The sequence below is a fragment of the Patagioenas fasciata genome, chromosome 1, assembly GCF_037038585.1.
Source record: "Patagioenas fasciata isolate bPatFas1 chromosome 1, bPatFas1.hap1, whole genome shotgun sequence".
In the NCBI taxonomy this organism is placed as follows: Eukaryota; Metazoa; Chordata; class Aves; order Columbiformes; family Columbidae; genus Patagioenas; species Patagioenas fasciata.
Window position 1 is genome coordinate 9439215 of NC_092520.1, and position 18230 is coordinate 9457444.

The following is an 18230-nucleotide window of genomic DNA, read 5'->3' on the forward strand; positions in this document are numbered from 1 at the left end:
TCCCAGGCCAGGCTGGATGGGGCTCTGAGCAACCTGATCTGGTGAAGATGTCCCTGCTCATGGTAGGGGTGGCACTGGATGAGCTTTGGAGGTCCTTTCCAACACAAACTACTCTATGATTCTAAGATTTACAGGTTTTATGCATCTCTCAGCTCCTGGTGTGTTGTTGAGGTCCTAGACTCAGGTCTGTAGTATCTCCAATTTGGCTTGTGCGAGGCTGTATACATGTCATTAAAAATTAGATTTGTCTACTTAAATCTCTCTCCTTGGTACAGAAGGAAACCCAAGTTGACTGAAAGAGCATAAACTGAGTGCATAGATTGGACATTTCAGAAATAAACTGTTTTACTGAGTACTTTTGAGAGAGGAAATATTTACAGGCCATGGTACATAGTATGGAGCAGCACAGGACTATTTTTCAATGCTCATTTTTGAGCTCTGAAATGCACTCAAACGCATGCTGTGTCAGAAGTAAGTTATAAGAAATCCAGATTTGCTATAAATTTTCCTTATGGGATGTGTCTCTGCAAGACATATCATCAAACGGTTCTCTTATCTTCTAGGCTTTGAACTGTAGATTGTAGTAATTAGTGCTGGGAAAGACCTATTGGATTACCTAAACTGCTACATGACATTCGGGATTGTTCCCTTCCCTACTGTTTTGCCTCACAGGGTTCATATATCCTTGGGGAGGAAAAAAATCCCCTTAGATACTATTTCACAACCAGTTTGCACAGTCAGAAATTTTTTTGGGTGACATTTAGCCCAGATACATCTTTTCTTCTCTCATTGCATTATGCTCTCATCATACCCTTTAGTGCCACGTGAACTAATTCCTCCTTAGGGTCCTTTATACTCTACACTGCAAGTGTAGACTGTTAGATTCACCCTATGATAAATTATACAAGTTTTCTCTATTTACCTTAACTATTTTTTTTCCTTAATCACCTCCAATTTGTCTCTGTCTCACATGGAGCTAGGTAGCCAGAGCTAAATAAATTACTGCAGCTGCAGGCACAGCTGAGAAGCATAAAATCACAATTACTACCTTGCAAATGAAAGATGTCATCTGCCACAAGGGAAGGAAAAGGATCATAGGTTAGTGAAACAGGCTACCTACTTAGGAGAAAAATCATCACTGTTTTCATATCTGGACACACTACATTTGGAAAACAAGTCAGGCTCATCTTGACAAGATGTGAACAAGAGTTGCCCAAGGGCAATTCTCTGATGAGGAGCACTTAACTCCGAATGGTGTATTGCCATCTAAAAGCCAATTGTCCTCTCCACATGAGCTGTCTAGGCTCCCTCTGTTGAGACCCAAGTGGAAATAATTTCAGAGTGCAGTTCATTCCGTAATAACTGCAGCATCTAGCATGGGTAAGATGAATTGCCCTCTGGAGATGACTCCTCTCCTCTGACTTGGCCTTCCTTAGGCTACAGGCATCATTTTAACGTGGCTAAATTTAGCTGAGGTTAATCTTGTTTACTTGTTCCCAAGCCAATCACAACTGAGCTCTCCTGGTTCTAATACGACTGCTCTTCATGTTTCAGACCAGGGGCATCAGGCAGTCCCATGTGCTGGATGTGATGGCTGATCAGCCGTCCTGTCCACCCTGGTCCCCGTGTTCATTCCCCTTAAGAGCACTGCTTCACAGCTGTTATGTGGACCCACAGAAATTCTACCAGCAAAGGCTTATTTGACTGAGAAATTAAGGCAGAACCGCTTGTTAAAATAGTCCAAATCCCTGCCTGGTTTTCTTATTTTGTCTCTCTAAGCTGTAGAGATTCACCTGCTGTACGTGCCCCCACAGGGCCTACATCCATTGCAGGATGATCTTGCCAAGATCAGCACAGAATCACAGAATAACAGAATGGTTGGGGCTGGAAGGGACCTCTGGAGATCATGCAGTGCAACCCACCTGCTAAAGCAGGTTCACCAGAGCAGATCACACAGGAATGTGTCCAGGTCTTCAACCCTTCCTCTCCCTGAGGAACCTTTTATCTGCATGGGCTCTGTCTGTGTTGCCAGGTGGACCATAGCTAGCACACAGTCTGAAACTTGATGTGGTCCCTCACCTACGAGTCACACTGTGAACTTCAGGGTGCCTTCATGCTGGGTGGAACATGGCCAGGCACCAAACTAAGTCTGAGCTCAAGCATCTTATTAGAAATTCCACTGATTCTTGCTGTACAACAGGACTAGGAAAGGCCCTTCCCAGCATTAGCTGAGCAACATCATTGCAAAGGCTGACAGGCAGGTGGTGAAAGTTTGACTGAACACTGTGCCCAGTTCATCTGCTCTGCAGGTGTGGGCTCTCACTGCGGGGAGAACCTTCTCCTTTGCTGTGTGCACTGAACACAGGCTTCTCTTCAAACAAGCTGGGCACGAGGTGAGTACAATCTCCAGAAGCAGTTTATTAATCATAGATTGTAGAATGGTTTGGGTCAAAACGGACCTTAAAGATCCACTAGTTCCAATCCCCTTGCAGGGGACACCTTCCACTATACCAGGTTGCTCAAAGCCCCGTCCAACCTGGCCTTGAACACTTCCAGGGATGGGGCATCCACAGCTTCTCTGGGCAGCCTGTTCCAGCACCTCACCACCCTCATGGGGAAGAATTTATACCCTAAACAAACTCCTGACTACTCTTGGATGAGTACATGGTGGATTCAAAACTACCAGATGGAGTGGTGAAACCTACAGCAGAATCTAAACCCAGCAGATAGACACAGGCTAGCATGGAAACAGAAACTGTAGTGATGAATGTGATCCAGTTTTGCATAACACCAAAGATTCCCTTTTTCAGAAAATTTCTGGAGTTCTCAGGGTGAGCAGTTGCAGTGGGCTGTTTTATTTTTAAGGTGTTATTTTGTGATTACTTCACTGTATTGATATGCTGTTTATCCAAATGGTGAAGATGTAGTGTCTTACAAGAATCCGTCTTGTTGGAGCAAATCCAGGTGCCTGCTTTAGTTCAACAAGTTTTCGCTATCATGAAATTAAAGGGACACTCTCAGTTGAAATATCACTTGTCAGAAATGTCTTCAGTAATACAATTAGCAGTAACTCCCAAGATCTGCATAGTTAAGAGCATCTATAATATATATAACTGTGAATTCTGAACCAAGCTGAATTCAAAATGTTTTTCCTCATTTTCTTCTTTCTATGTATCTCATAGTTTGATCAAAGATTTCTACATAATATAGTCTATTTCAAGCAGAAATTAAGAGAATCCCATGCCTTGTTTGACAGATATATTACAGATAATCCAAACAAGCCTTTCAATTGAGAATTCAGAGCAGGGGAGAAATACAACAAAATTATTCCTAAATGTATTGTATCTGCAGTTTGTTGTTACCTCTTGTGTTTCCCATATAGTAGTAGCTTACTTTCCCAATAATTTCAGAAACTTCTGTAGAGCTTGAGTTGCCTGAGGCAAAGCTGTTTATTTGCAAAGGTATGTGTGCAGGTGGAACTGTGCAATAGAAACCTTCCCGTTAGTATGAATATGCTCAAATATCCCTATTCATAGAATCATAGAATAGTTTGGGCTGGAAGGGTCATTAAAGATCATCTAGTCCAACCCCCTGCCATGGGCAGGGACACCTTCCACTAGACCAGGTTGCTCAAAGCCCCGTCCAACCTGGCCTTGAACACTTCCAGGGATGGGGCATCCACAGCTTTTCTGGGCAGCCTGTTGCAGTGCCTCACCACCCTCATGGCAGAGGACTGCTTCCTTCTATCTCATCTAAATCTCTCTTATTTCAGTTTAAAGCCATTACCCCGTGTCCTATCATTACATGCACTTGTAAAAAGTCCCTCTCCAGTGTTCTTCTAGGTCTCCTTTAGGTACTGTAAAGCTGCTGTAAGGTCTCCCCAGAGCCTCCTCTCCTCTCCTCTCCTCTCCTCTCCTCTCCTCTCCTCTCCTCTCCTCTCCTCTCCTCTCCTCTCCTCTCCTCTCCTCTCCTCTCCTCTCCTCTCCTCTCCTCTCCTCTCCTCTCCTCTCCTCTCCTCTCCTCTCCTCTCCTCTCCTCTCCTCTCCTCTCCTCTCCTCTCCTCTCCTCTCCTCTCCTCTCCTCTCCTCTCCTCTCCTCCCCTCTCCTCCCCTCTCCTTCCCTCTCCTCCCCTCTCCTCCCCTCTCCTCCCCTCTCCTCCCCTCTCCTCCCCTCTCCTCCCCTCTCCTCCCCTCTCCTCTCCTCCTCTTCTCTCTTCTCCACGCTCAACAACCCCAATTCTCTCAGCCTGTCCTCACGGCAAAGATGCTCCAGTCCCCTGTTCGTCTTGGTGGCCTTCTCTGTACTTGCTCCAGCTCACTGTATTCACCCAGAAAGAGGACGGACGCTCTCAGTGGGATTCACTTCGTGTAACTTTTAGCATCTAAAAGTTAGATTTAACCTCTCCTAATAGGCAATGGAAGGAAATGAGTGCTTTTGAGGAGTGATTGTCTGGCCTTGCTTATATCCTGGTTTAGGATGTAATAAATTGCCCTCTGAGGTGGCCCCTGAAGGCCTGCAAAGGGAACCTAGAGTGGTCATGCCTCGCTTTTAGTTGTCTTTATTTGGGCAGATGAATCCTTTCCAAGGCTAGAGCCTTAAACTCTGCTCCACTGCATCACACTCGCTGATGACAACATTTTTACCAACACAGGAAAGACATTGTGTACATTCAGCTGTCACTTTTCCCACTTGGCAATCTTTTTCATAAACCAAACAACCAAGGTTCTCAGTCTTCACATGCTTCCTTTAAGATGACAGTAAAAGCATCTGACTTCTGGGAACTAGGAAAAAGTGCCTCCCCCACCATCCTTGCATCCAGTCTTGGGAAACCTGAGAAAAAGGATCCATTCTCTCTGAGTGGTATCATCTTATGGTGCAACGTATCTGAGGCAAATGTTTGGCCTTCCCCTTCTTGTCATCACAGCACCCAGACATGGGACAGACACCACGGGGACAGTCACAGTATCACAGTATGTTTGGGATTGGAAGGGACCTCGAAAGATCATCCAGTCCAATCCCCCTGCCGGAGCAGGAACGCCTAGGTGAGGTCGCACAGGAACATGTCCAGGCGGGTTTTGAACGTCTGTTGGGTGCACCAGTTTGGGGAGCTCTCTAGTGATATCCTTGATCCGGGCTCCAGGTAGACTACAAACTTCCCTAAGATGAGGGTCAGCTCTACATATTGGGCCCTCTGTTCCTTTCAGAAGGGCATTTCCTATTACAATCACCCTTCTTTCTTTCTTATCAGAGGCAGTCTTAAGTTGTGAAGTCAACCGCCTCTTCCTATGTGATCCTGTAGGCAGGCTTGGCACCACTGTATTTGTCATCACAACACTGCCCTGAGATACAACATACTCTCATGATCATTGCATAGTTCAGGAACTGAGGTAGCAGAGCCTTCCCAAAGTCCTGCAGTGAAGTAGGGGCAGAGATGAGGATGGGACTTGCTTCTCTGAACTCAACTCTCACTCTGTGTAATCCTTACCTTCAAAATAGACCATCTTCAAAAGGATAGTGTCTTCACCTTGAACTTGATCAGAGGCTGGAACACCTCTCCTATGAGGACAAGATGAGAGAGTTGGGGGTGGTTTGGCCTAGAGAAGGGAATGCTCCAGGGAGACCTTATTGTGGCCTTTCAGTGCTTAAAAGGAGCCTATAAGAAATATGGGGGCAGACTATTTAGCAGGGCCTGTTGTGATAGGACAAGGGGTAATGGTTTTAAACTAAAGGAGGGGAGATTCAGGCCAGACATGAGAAAGAATTTTTTTAAAAGTGAGGGTGGTGAAACCCTGTCCCAGGTTTCCCAGAGAGGTGGTGGATGAACCATCCCTGGAGACATCCCAGGCCAGGCTGGATGGGTCTCTGAGCAACCTGATCTGGTGAAGATGTCCCTGCTCATGGCAGGGGTGGCACTGGATGAGCTGTGAAGGTCCCTTCCAACACAAACTATTCTATGATTCTCTGATTCCTGTTGCAGTTAGAAAGAGCTCTGGGAAACAGGGCATCTGTGAGCAGTGGGCCCTGTCCCGTGCAAGGAGAAGGGAGCCTGCTGGACGGCTGCCACTGCAGTGGGGAACTCCAAGGCCTTTTCTGCTGCATTACATCAGCAGCGAGCAATGGGAGGACTCGTTTGAGCCAATTGTGGGTTGTCATTCTTCCTTCCAGACTCAGTGGCCTCTGAAATCACTCCATTGTCTGCAGCGGAATCTGGCACAGGCCCATAATGCCAGGTTACTTCACTTCCCTGCAGAATAAAAGATTTCTTCAACCATGAGAAATTATCTCCTGACAGTGCTATTCATTAGGGCTCCCACCTGTGGACTGTTTCATTTTCAGCTTACTCGCAAGGTGCTGAAAAGTCAGCATGTGTGTTATCACTTGACAATATAGTACAGCTGATACCTCTTCACCTTTATGAATGTTGTCACTTATTGCTCTTTGCCTCCAGAATGGCTCACAGTAACACCGAGATCTTGAACTTCACTCTTTTTTACAAAAACACTTTTATACCACCAGAGTTATTGTTTCTTAGGAATTACAGAAAAAAAATCTACAATGTGTATTTTTTTCCTGTTTTGAATTGGGAAGTTAAAACCTTAGAATTTTTTATAGCTGCTGGAGAGATCTCAGCAGTGGTTCATTTTTCCTTAAGGCAGGCATTTGGACAGGCCAAACAAACTGTCTTTTCTGAACTTATGGTTCAATGTATGCCCTAAAAATAATAAAAATCTATTTTTTGTGGCTACCAAATGTCTTGTAACTAAATTTCAAACGAAACATTCTTCTCTACTGCTTTTGGCATGAAACAAGTTTTGCCTAACACTTTCTTTAAGGTTTCTTTCTCAGGAGGACTTCTGTAGACAGCAAGCCTTGTGGCTCCTATACATCCATCTGTGTTGTACATAGAGGCACATAACATCTTATAATCTGCATGATTGAAAGACTGTGGATGGGTAGCTGTGGACCAGCTCCCCACAGTGGCAGGTGCTGTACAAACATAACACAAAAATAAGTCGATCCTTTCCCCTAATCAGAAGTAGAGACAGCAGTCAATCACAGGAAGACAGAGACACTAGGAAACCAAGAGAAGTGTGGTGGAATGTCTCCAGCTTATGGACATTTATGTAGACACTTTGTTTGGATGCAGTGCCTTCCTCTTTTCCTGTTTAAGTCTCTAACACAGGTCAGACCACTTAAACCCTGGCAGTGCCTCTTTCTCTTCGTGGGCAATTATGGTGCACAGGGTGAACACCTCACTTGTAGATCTCTACATGCAGGTGTTTACGGTTTGAATGAAGTTTCTAGTCTCATTTGGGAAAGGTCTGTAGTCTTGTATTATATCAAGATGGCCCAGGACATCCCAAACCCCTACAGTTAAGAGAGGTGAAACCTACCATAGAATCACAGAATTGTTTAGATTGGAAAAGAACGTTAAGATCATCAAGTCCAATTGTTAACCTAGCACCTCTTTTGTTAACCTCTAAACCATATCCCTCTGAACCATATGTATTCTGCAGTGTCTTGCATCTCTGCCTCCCTGTCTCCTGTGAACATGTCTATCAGAGTCATGTCTTCTAGGATTGTGTCTATTTGAATTTGTGTCGGGAGATCAAACAATCCTTTAGTCAGTCAGAATTTATTCACAGATACTGTCAATAAAAAACTGAGGAAAACATACAAAGAAGGAAACAATTACGCTAATATTTATTTCTTCTTCCCACTGAGACTCTTGAAAACAGCGGTGTGATACTGGAAGGCTGGTGCACTTAAGATAAAGCAGTAAATGGACATATAGGCAGTTGTTCAGTGGAGGGTTTGCAGTCATCTGGAAATGACTGCTGGGCAATCTGCACTTTGTCAGAAGAGTAGAAGTCATCAAGAGGCCTTGTTTGGTGTGGTGACCTACTACAGTCAAAAAGACTTGCGAGAGGAAAGCTGGGCAGGCACTGGAGCACTTGTGGCACTTGTGACAGAAGAGGCTGGAAGCCCATGGAAAGCAAGAGGCCACTGCTGCAGTTCTGAATCCCACCATGTAACCAAACCTCACAGTGCTTTCACCCCTGCCAAGACATGGGCCACTTTCTCCATCTGTACAGGACAGCAGAGGCGTACAGGACAAAGCTCCCTGAGCAGTGGGACTGTGTATCTAATCTGAAGGTGACATAGAGTCCAGATAAGTAAGGGATCAGTGATTAGTGCGGTATTGCTGATAGAGCTTTACTCACTAGCTGCCGCCTGATATTCCAGATGTTTTCCTTGCTGTTGCATGACCTGGTGGCCCATGAGCAGCTAAACTGGTGTCACCAGCCCCAGCTTCCCCTGACACAGCTGTATTCTCCATCTGTGTTTCTGCTGGAGAAGTTTGCCCCAGGGACCTCTCCTTCACCTTGTAAGGTGACAGCTGAGAAAGACTTGTCTGAGTAGCTATGACTTTTGTAGGATTTTTTTTCCAATCATCTGTAAAAACCTTTCCACAGACTGAAACGGGGCTGGTGCTCAGCCCAAGTAAATGCAAACTAGAAAAAGCATGTTTAAGAATGTAAGATCCTGTAACATTTCAGCTCCTCACGGAGGGTCTGCGCATGGGACGGAGCTTTTGCTGTGCCTCAGGGACTCCTGGTCCTTTGTAAGGGCAGCAGGGGGGTGAAGAGGTCAGCAGAAGGCAGCAAATAAAATTGATTCCTGTGAAATTTGTGTTTCCTTTCTGGGGTAACGGCGATCAGCTGGGAATTTTGGCAAAACTTTTTGTGGATTTTTCTTGCGGAGTTAAAACACATCGCAGGATTTTTTTGCCCTCTTGGCTCCGTTTTCCTCTTTTCTTGCCAGTTATCATTATAAAGGTTCAAGAAGGACGAGTAATTAAAACCCGTGCAAAGAATGTGTCTGACAAATATCTGCCTGATGAGGCAACACAGGCGACAGACCCCAGAGCTCCTGGAGCTTCTGCCCAGGCAGGAGGGACCCCGGAGGTTCACCTTACTCCTGCCACGCTAGATCCAGACGTTGGGGACAAAGAACCTGGTGTCCTCAGGGCCGTGGAGGTGCCACTACTGCACCCCGAAACCTCCCACCCGCGAATAAAAACAAGGACGGGGTAAAAATGTGGTTTTCCCCAGGAAATAAATGAAAATCGTAGTAAAAGTGAAAAAAATAGGGGGTGCCGCTCCACAGGGTGCACTGGGGCGGCTGCCGCGGGGGAGCCCGGCGCGGAGGGACGGCCCCGGCCCCACGGGCGGGCGGCGGGGCAGGCAGAGGCTGCCGGGAGCGCTGCGGAGCGGAGCGGCCTCGGCGGAGGCGGGAGCCACCTGCGGGAGGCGCCGCTCCGCCCCAGCCCGCCCCGCTCCGCCCGCAGCGCCGCTGAGGGCCGGCGCCCGGCGGGAGGGAGGGGGGAGGCGCCCCCGAGCCCCGCGGAGGCGGCGGGAGGGATGGGACCGGCCCCGCCACCTGCCTGACGGCTCCCGGAGACGCCGCCGCCGCGGGGACCTGGTAGGTAGCGGGTCCCGCCGGCCGGGAGGGTGCGGGTCATCCCCGGGGGACAAAGGGGCGGCGGGGAGGATGGCGGGGGTCTCGCCTCTCGGTGTCCCGGGGCCAGCGCCTCACCTGCCGGAGCCGAGGGCAGCCCGGCGCTGTGGGGACCGGCCGTCCCCGCCGGGCGCTGCCGCCAGCCGGGCTGCGGGAGCCGCTGTCCCGGCTCGGGGCGAGCCCTTCCCGCAGAGCTTCGTTTTGAACCCCGCTCGCATCAACCCGGCGCCGCCGCTCCGGCAGCGGGCGAACAAAAGGGGATAACGCGGCTCCTGCCCGCCCGTCCCTGCCGCTGGGGCGGCCGGAGTCGCGGCAGCGCTGCGAGCTGGTGTCGGTGACCAACTTTGAAGGGGCGTCTGGTGAGAAAACAGCTGATTAAAACAAAAATCGACTTTGCTCCGTTTGGCACTTGGGAAGTATCGTAAGTTGCTCTCCGGTTGATCCTGTGCTGGGGTTTATCACCGCGGCTGAGAACAGCGGTACTCGGGGTGTGCTGGAGCCAGCGGCTGTCGCGGTCCGAGGGGCTGGTGAGGTCCCGCTGGTCCCGAGTGGTTTGGTAGCCCTGGAGATGCCTACAGCTCACCGGTTTGTTCAAGCCGACCATCACCATTCCACCTGTAACAGTTCGCTCTTGTACAGTGAAACTGAAGCTGCTTCACATGCAAGGAGGGAGGGAGAGGAAAGAAAGGAGGCAGTAAAATTATTCTGCAGGAATTGGACTAAGTGGTAAACACATAATATGATCTCTTTCCTCTGTGTGTGGCGTGTGTCGCTGACATACGTGTCAAAATACCCCCTGTGCCCGTTGTATGTGTTAACAGGCACCCTTGGCCTGCCAGCATCAAAGTTCGTTCCAGGCTTTCTGAGACATCTCCTCTTACAGCCCTGGCTGGCGGGGAAGGCAGCGTAAGCCTCAGCATTGCAGGCAGGCTAATAGAGATGTTAGATTCCAATGGCAGTAAGGCTTCTGTAGTTTCTAAACTGCGACTCAATTATTTTTTCTGTGTTTTAACAAGTTCTGTGACTTAAGAAAAGCAGATGAGGCATTTTGGCATGGCAGTGACAGTAGTTTAGTTCACCTTTATAATTTGGTTTCAGGCAGGTTTTTCTCTCTTACTCGCTTGTTTTTCTTTCTTCTTTTTTTCATTTCCATGTTAATCATTCTGGCTGCCAGCACCATGGAAAAACTTTCTTCATTTCAAAAATGTAAAGTAGACTGTTTGCTTCATGGGCTTTCATACTGTACTTTCCAAGATTTATTGTTATTTAACCATCTATTACAAGAACCACCCCCGAAGCAGTGAACTCTTCCAGAAAAATTACTTGCTTATTAGAAAATGATTCATGTCCATTCTGAACAAGGCAGTTCTCTCTCACCAACATCTCTCTCAAGGCGTGAATGCCCATAGCAGGCAGGGAAATGTGTCTGTAAAGTGTTTCAGCAGCGTGGGGAGCCCCGGGGTAGCTGTCACTGTTTCCATTCTCTAAACAATTTTAATGCCATTAGCAAGTGTGGTTATGTACAAACCGCTTTCTACGGGGTTCCTAGGCTGGATATCAGAGCGGGGCTTTGTACTGAGTCAAAGGGTGGACTGAGTTTATGACACAGTGTAAATAGCTACAGAAGAGCAGTACTACAGCGGAGCACCGCATCGTAATTCATTCAGTATCGTTTTGTGATAGCCGCTCAGAGAAGTACTCGCTTCTTTCCAGTTCATTCTGTTTAAGAGCATCTTTCAGGATCACCCATGAGTAAGTAGCTGGACACAGAGAGTGCTAACTTTGGGTTTTGCAGATTTTTTTTTAAAACCAAAAAATGAAAAAGAAAGAAGATGCTAACTGGTAGGTCTCACTTAAAATGTAGACTGCTTTTTAAATTGCCTCATTTTTCTGCTTAACCTTTTTGTTTTTTATAGTGGAAGGATCTACACAGAAAGATGTACTATGCATTAATGTGGCATCTTGTTATAAATAAGACATATTTATTCTATTTACTGCAACCCAGAGCTGATTTAGTACCAGTTATACCTCCAGATGAGACAGAATTACAAAGACTTCAGTAAATGCTTTGATTTGTGAACACTGTTTAGCTTCTGTGGTCAGGTATAACCTTATAACTGTATTTTATTGTTAGGTTTTAATAACATTGAAATAATAGAAAAGTTCTGTAGCTGATGAAAAGGCTTTTATCCCGTATATCAGCAATGTGATCATAGCACAGGAGCAGCATGGGAGGGGTGCGGGAAGGTTTGCCCAGGGACAGGGAGTCCCAGCACAGACCCAGATTCCATCCTCTGCGGCTTTTTTGGGGGGACCAGCATGAGTCCCAGCTCCTGTCCTGTTCTCCTCGCAGGGCGGCTGCCCTCTGCTGTCTACAGCCGCCTTCCCAGTGCTGGTGGTGCTGCAGCAACATGACAGGGAGGAAAGGGAGAGCAGGTTGCAGGGAGAGGTAATTTCTCAGCCCTGAGGATGCTCTGTGAAGAAGTAGAGAAGTTGCTGGGCACACAGGCCCTTTGTCAGGTTGCTGCACTGACAGGCACAAGGGAATCTTGCTGCTTGTGCAAATAACAACTGACAGGAGACTTACAGCTTTTCCCCTGCCAGCTATAAGGCCAGCATTGCCTCAGTTAGCATGAATGATTTTTAGATCCGAGAAGTGGCACGGGTGGTGCAATTTAGACAGAGATCCCGTCTATCAGGAAAGCTGCAGATGTAATTTTTGGGAGTAATTTTGGTGTGAAGCAGTTGAGAGCAGACTGCTTATAAATATGTGCTCCTAACAGTGAGATGCACAGCACCTGATGTACCTGATGCAGAGCATAACTGTGATTTAGTCTGTTCTCGGCTTCCTAATTTTGAGACCAATAATCATTTCTGTGTACAGTCCTCACTGTCACAAGTAGGACAGTTAACAGCTGACTTACACTAGTGCATGGTGTCTTTGTGGGGATGGGCTGGTATCATTTTTCCCGTTATTAATACCTTCTTTTTCTGTGTCTTTCTAATCACCGTTATGCGACAAGTGTATTTGATATGCAGCCAGTGTTCCCTGGACCATCCTTGCACCAACGTGAGACTATCTCATTTGATTCTTGCAAAACCCAGTCACATCAAATATTAATCTCTGCCATGGAAGGATCCAGAGGAGCTGATGTTTATCCTTGAATACATCAGCAAGTATTTTCCAATTTTGGGACAACCAAAATTATGGAGTTCTGCTTCATGGACTCACCCTTTAGGTATAAAATTACACCTTCTATAGAGCTTCGCCCTTCAAGAAAAAAATACATCCCTTCACAGATGTCCTCTTTGTTAATGCAGAAATTACCAACAGAATGTCTGGTCACTTCTGGAACAATCAGTACCTGCCTCTGTAGGCATCAGTAGCATCAGCTCTGTTCATCTACATCTGGCTTTTGGAATAGAAATGTTTTGATATCCTGCGTGAGTCAACTGCTATTTTGAACATTGTGTGCTTTAATTATAGCCTCCATTCCCAAAGAGGATGCTACCAACCATGGAAGAAACCAGGCCCAACATTTGAGTTGGACACCTTCAGACTTTAGCAGGTTTTTTTGGTGCAGCTTATGGATGGAGTATTCCTACAGAAAACATGGGAGAGAAGGATTTTTCCTTTTTATTCTTAGATAGCTGTGGTCATTTCCTGTGCGATTTGCTTTGGTTTACTCGTTTGAGGTATTTCAGGAATGATCCTGCAGTTGTGATCAGTGTAACCTCAGCAGGGTTTTAAATATGTGTAAGCTCAACATAATTGTGAAGTTTTGTTTGAATAATCTTTGTATGAGGGAGATCCTGCCTGCCTTCCTGCCCAGGGTGCAGTGCCTCCTGCAGCGATCCAGCTGTATGGCTAATTTTCAAATAAACTAAAGTTACACATTTTCTTGACACAGTACTAGTGCACGCTGTTCTCTGCAGTCTAAGGCACTCTGCCTGTGGTTCATAAACACATTTACAGTCCCATTTGCCTCCCTGTGCATTTCTAATTAATTGAGTTTATAAAGGAATAAGCCAGTATGCTAACTGAAAATTCCCTCAAGAATTGTCAGCTTATTTCATTAGCTGCCCTCGTGTAGTCACATCACCCTTTCTCGTGTGAGCTCAGGGGAGAGTGAATGCTGCGTGGAGCAGAACCCTTCCCCTGGTGTGACATGCAAGGGGAAGCGAGTCTCTCATGCAGTCACATTCACTTGCCTGTTCTGACCATCAGTTTGGAGTTTCTGGCTAAGACAGCAAACGATGTGAGCATCTTGCTTTTGAGGAGAGACTGGGAGAGCTGGGTCTGTTCAGCCTGGAGAGGAGAAGCTGAGAGGGGATCTCATCAATGTTTATAAATATCTCAAGGGTGGGTGTCAAGAGGATGGATCAGACTCCTTTCAGTGGTGCCCAACGATAGAATGAGGGGCAATGGGCACAGACTGAAGCACAGGAGGTTCCATCTAAACATGAGGAGAAACTTCTGGACTTTGAGGCACCAGAGCCCTGGACCATGGCTGCCCAGAGAGGTTGTGGAGTCTCCTTCTCTGGAGACATTCAAACCCACCTGGACACATTCCTGTGTGATCTGCTCTGGTGAACCTGCTTTAGCAGGTGGGTTGGACTGGATGATCTCCAGAGGCCCCTTCCAACCCCAACCATTCTGTGATTCTGTGATTTAATGGCCTCTGTCGGTACAGTCAGAGTAGGTGGGAGCTTTCAGAGAACATCATAATGTAGCTAAAGACAGACACATTTACTCTTTGCCAGAATTATGGTTTCTGGATGGAGGAATTTACATATTGAGTCTGAATTTTCTTCACATCATGTGAAGGCAAACATAATAACTTCCCATTGATGTCGCCTGGGAGTTGATGGCTCAATGCCCCTAAGGGTTAAATGCCCTGTGTTTCAGTGTTAACCTGGCATGTTTGTTTCAGAATACATGTTAAGGTATTAGTTTAATGCTGAGAAGCCTGAAGAGCTTCATGATAGTGGGCTCCATTCAAATCTCTTGACTGTTATTATATGATAATTGGTTAGCAAGCAATGTTTTGGGTGAGTAACTGGACTTCCTTTTGCTTTCCACAGACCGACATTCAGAATGGCAGCCTTGTCCACATTAATCCTCCTTTTGTGTGCTGCTAAAGATGTGATGCCCTCCAGCTCCCACTGGAAACCAACCTGGCCATCTTACAGAGTTCCAGTTATCCTGCCACGATCTACCCTTAACTTGGAGAAGCCGCAGTTTGATGCTGAAGCCAGACTGGAAGTGACATCTCCCTGTGGCCCAGAGTGCCACAAAAGTTCTCCGCTGCCAACTTACGAAGAAGTAAAGAACTACCTGTCCTATGAAACCTTGTACGCTAATGGGAGCCTCACTGAAACTGAAGTGGGCATATATATTCTGAGCAATGGTGGTGATGGATCTCAAGGCAAAACTCGAACTAAGAGGCAGATCTATGGCTATGACAGCAGATTTAGCATTTTTGGGAAAGACTTCTTGTTGAATTACCCATTCTCCACATCGGTGAAGCTATCTACAGGTTGCACAGGGACACTCGTGGCTGAAAAGCATGTTCTTACTGCTGCTCATTGTATCCATGACGGCAAGAGTTATGTCAAAGGAGCTCAGAAACTGCGGGTGGGGTTCCTAAAGCCCAAACTGAAAGATGGCAGCAAAGGGGCCAATATCACCAACTCAGCAATGCCTGAGAAAATGAAATTCCAGTGGATCCGAGTGAAACGAACACATGTCCCCAAAGGGTGGATCAAAGGCAATGCCAATGACATTGGCATGGATTATGACTATGCCCTGCTGGAGCTCAAGAAGCCTCATAAAAGAAAGTTTATGAAGATAGGCGTGAGCCCACCAGCAAGACACTTGCCTGGAGGGAGGATTCACTTCTCCGGCTACGACAATGATCGTCCGGGCAACCTGGTTTACCGTTTCTGCGATGTCAAAGATGAAACGTATGACCTGTTGTACCAGCAGTGTGATGCCCAGCCGGGTGCCAGTGGATCTGGGGTGTACGTGAGGATGTGGAAGAGGCAGAATCACAAATGGGAGCGTAAAATTATTGGAATATTTTCGGGCCATCAGTGGGTGGACATGAACGGCACCCCACAGGATTTCAATGTGGCTGTTCGCATCACACCCCTCAAATACGCACAGATCTGTTACTGGATCAAAGGCAACTACCTTGACTGCAGGGAAGGATAAGGACAATGAAACTCTTGAAAGCACTTAATGACTGGTTTTAATTATGAGGAAAGGCTAGACTTCTGCTGCAAATGTGTATGATACGATCTTGTGACATTGGGATGTGATACAGAGCTTTTCAAGCAAGCCACCTTGTTCTTAAGACAGGGGCTGTGTGGTGCTGTCATTACAGCTCGAAACTGGGGAGAAAGGAACATCTGCTGGGTGGGGAAGGAGCAGGTGGACTTGCTGAATTTGCAGCTGAGCAACTGAAGATAAATTAGGGGCGGATCAGTAAACAGTGCGAAATCAGAACCGTCTCCAAAGACTCTTGTAAAAGGGACGCTGTTGACTATCTCATGCCTACAATGTTTGTTTTAATAAATCCTAGGATTAGTAGAGATGCTTTGATCTGAACTTTTAAAAGAAAATATTTCGATGTTCTTGGGGGCTGGAGAGGGGCATTTAATGGTGTTTGCAACCCAAACATTACAGCTTTGTGTTCCTGCATGAGAAAGGGAGTGTGAAGGGCAAGGCATGCGCTGTGGGAGATGAATGCCACACAAATAGCGTGAAGGGTAAATAACTGCATAACACTTCTAACCTTTTTTTGGCCTGAGTGATTTGAGCAACATGGTTAAGAAAAATGCTTTTTGAGCAAACAGACCTTGATGTCAAAAGGACTTGACTGTGAATTTGATGTTGGTCATATGAACAGTGCCATTGCATCCCGCTTCGGGAAACACAAATCATACGTGGGCTTAAGTCTTTATAGGGCATAGACTTACATCGAGCAGGATCCCTATGAATATCCTGTTACAGAAAGTGCATGGGGACAGAGGTTTGTTTTCTGTAACGACCTACTTACATCTTTTAAAGCAAATCTCGTATCCGCAGCTCAGATTTTTAGAGGGGAAGTTTGTCTTTGGTCTTGCTGGCCATCTGAATTACTGCCTGCAAAGCAGGTTAAAGGACAAAGGTTCTACTGAGTTTTCCCTCTTTTTGGTGAAGATCTGTGCTGTTCTACCTAAAAATACACCAGGTGGAGGGACCCTTGATTTTTAAGTGCCTCTCTCTATCATATCCCTTTGACAGTGTAATTTGTATGGCATCTTGACTTCTGTTGCTTGTGTTGTTCGGGGTAGGAATCCTCCTGCTCAAAAAATTGTTGAGTGACAAGTAATTCTTGGCAAATGCCCAGTTCAGTAATTCTGCAGCTGTAATAGAGCCACATTATAGGATGCAATCTGAGTTTGCTACGAAGGGATGTTCTGCTGTCTCTTACAGATAACAGTACTTACATTTTGACTATAGCAGAATTGGAGTTTAAAACAAGAACTGTCTTTTGAAGGTAAAATCAGTGCAGCCAAATACTTGTAGCTCAGTAAACAGCCATGGGAAATCAGTGTGGTCTGTACAAACCGTGTTTCTCAGGTGGATTGTGCCACTGTATTGCAGTAACACGGTTAAGTACATGCTGCCATGCCGATATTATTTTTTAAATGGGGTGATAGACACTGGCTCCAGTTCCAGTTTCTCTTCCATCCATCTCTCACTGTCTCCTGAAACGTGCCGAGTTGCCCATGGCGCTTGGTGTTGTGGGGCGAATGCAAGTCCCTGGTGTGAAATGGCAGAGCTGGGAGTAAATGAATCTAAGCAGAGCTTCCCCATGCGATACAAATACAAGGAAAATGTTAACTCAGCTAGGTCTTTCTCACACTCTACTAATTACTATGGCATTTGCAAACATATGCCTGATGGTGCTTTATCTTTGTGATGGCTTTGGCTCTAGTTCTGAAAAGCATTTTTTGCTAGAGCTGCCTATGATTATTATTTTTATAGGTGCAGCGTACAAAAACATGGACCCTCATGTGGGCTTTTGGTGCACTCAGATACAAGCAGTTACTAATGCTTTGAAATATCAATAATCACCATATGTATCTGATGGTCTTTTTCTGCCTTTTTATTTTAATTTCCTTTACTCTATGCCTGTTATCTGGAGCACTTTTGTTTGAATGTATCACAGTGAATAAAGAAAAGTTATGGAATTTCAATGCAGACATTCTTGTATTTGTACTATACTTGGGTTGCACCTTCAATCTCATTTCAGTTACTTATTTGTAAAGACATTCAGGTATAGAACAGAGTTATTAATGTCCTTGATGCTCTTTATTTTCCTTCAATTTTCTTTTTTCCCCACTTGTTAGAAGTTTCTGTTGTTGGTGGTGTTTGTTTGCTTTCTTTAGTACGCTGAATTACTCTGTCTTTGGATGGTAATAATCAATCTTAGTTTTTGTATAACTGTTGCAGTTCCAAAGTCAGTCATGAGCTCAGATTAGTTAGAGCTGCAAATACCCTATTGGACTAAAAAGTCACATTGTTTTTATTAACTTTAGGGTGAATAAACTACGGAGGAATTTGAACCAGCCAGTATAAGGTCATAAATCAGGCCCATCTTCTTTTTCTCCTAGTTGATGCAATAATACAAAGTTTCCTGAAGCTGACAGCAAGA

At 46.0% G+C, this 18230-nt stretch overlaps 1 protein-coding gene across 3 annotated transcripts; it reads left to right on the forward strand.

Moving 5' to 3' along the window:
- The first annotated feature begins 9328 nt into the window (after nucleotides 1–9328).
- On the forward strand, nucleotides 9329–17772 carry PRSS23 (serine protease 23). 3 transcript variants are annotated; one of them, XM_065832714.2, is made up of 2 exons: nucleotides 9329–9486; nucleotides 14608–17772. In XM_065832714.2, exon 2 carries the CDS (start codon nucleotides 14621–14623, stop codon nucleotides 15737–15739), a length of 1119 nt encoding a protein of 372 aa, XP_065688786.1. In that variant the 5' UTR covers nucleotides 9329–9486; nucleotides 14608–14620; the 3' UTR covers nucleotides 15740–17772. The 3 variants fall into 3 exon arrangements, with proteins under 3 accessions (XP_065688786.1, XP_071658323.1, XP_065688777.1); XM_071802222.1 differs by lacking the exon at nucleotides 9329–9486 and adding an exon at nucleotides 11250–11274; XM_065832705.2 differs by lacking the exon at nucleotides 9329–9486 and adding an exon at nucleotides 12439–12761.
- The last annotated feature ends 458 nt before the right edge of the window (nucleotides 17773–18230 follow it).

Bases quoted from the DNA above. Each gene is read 5' to 3' on its own strand.
- PRSS23 (XM_065832705.2), top strand. From the start codon at position 12,730: ATGGAGTTCTGCTTCATGGACTCACCCTTTAG. The intron at 12,762-14,607 runs GTATAAAATTAC...TGCTTTCCACAG, and splicing joins TTCATGGACTCACCCTTTAG to ACCGACATTCAGAATGGCAG.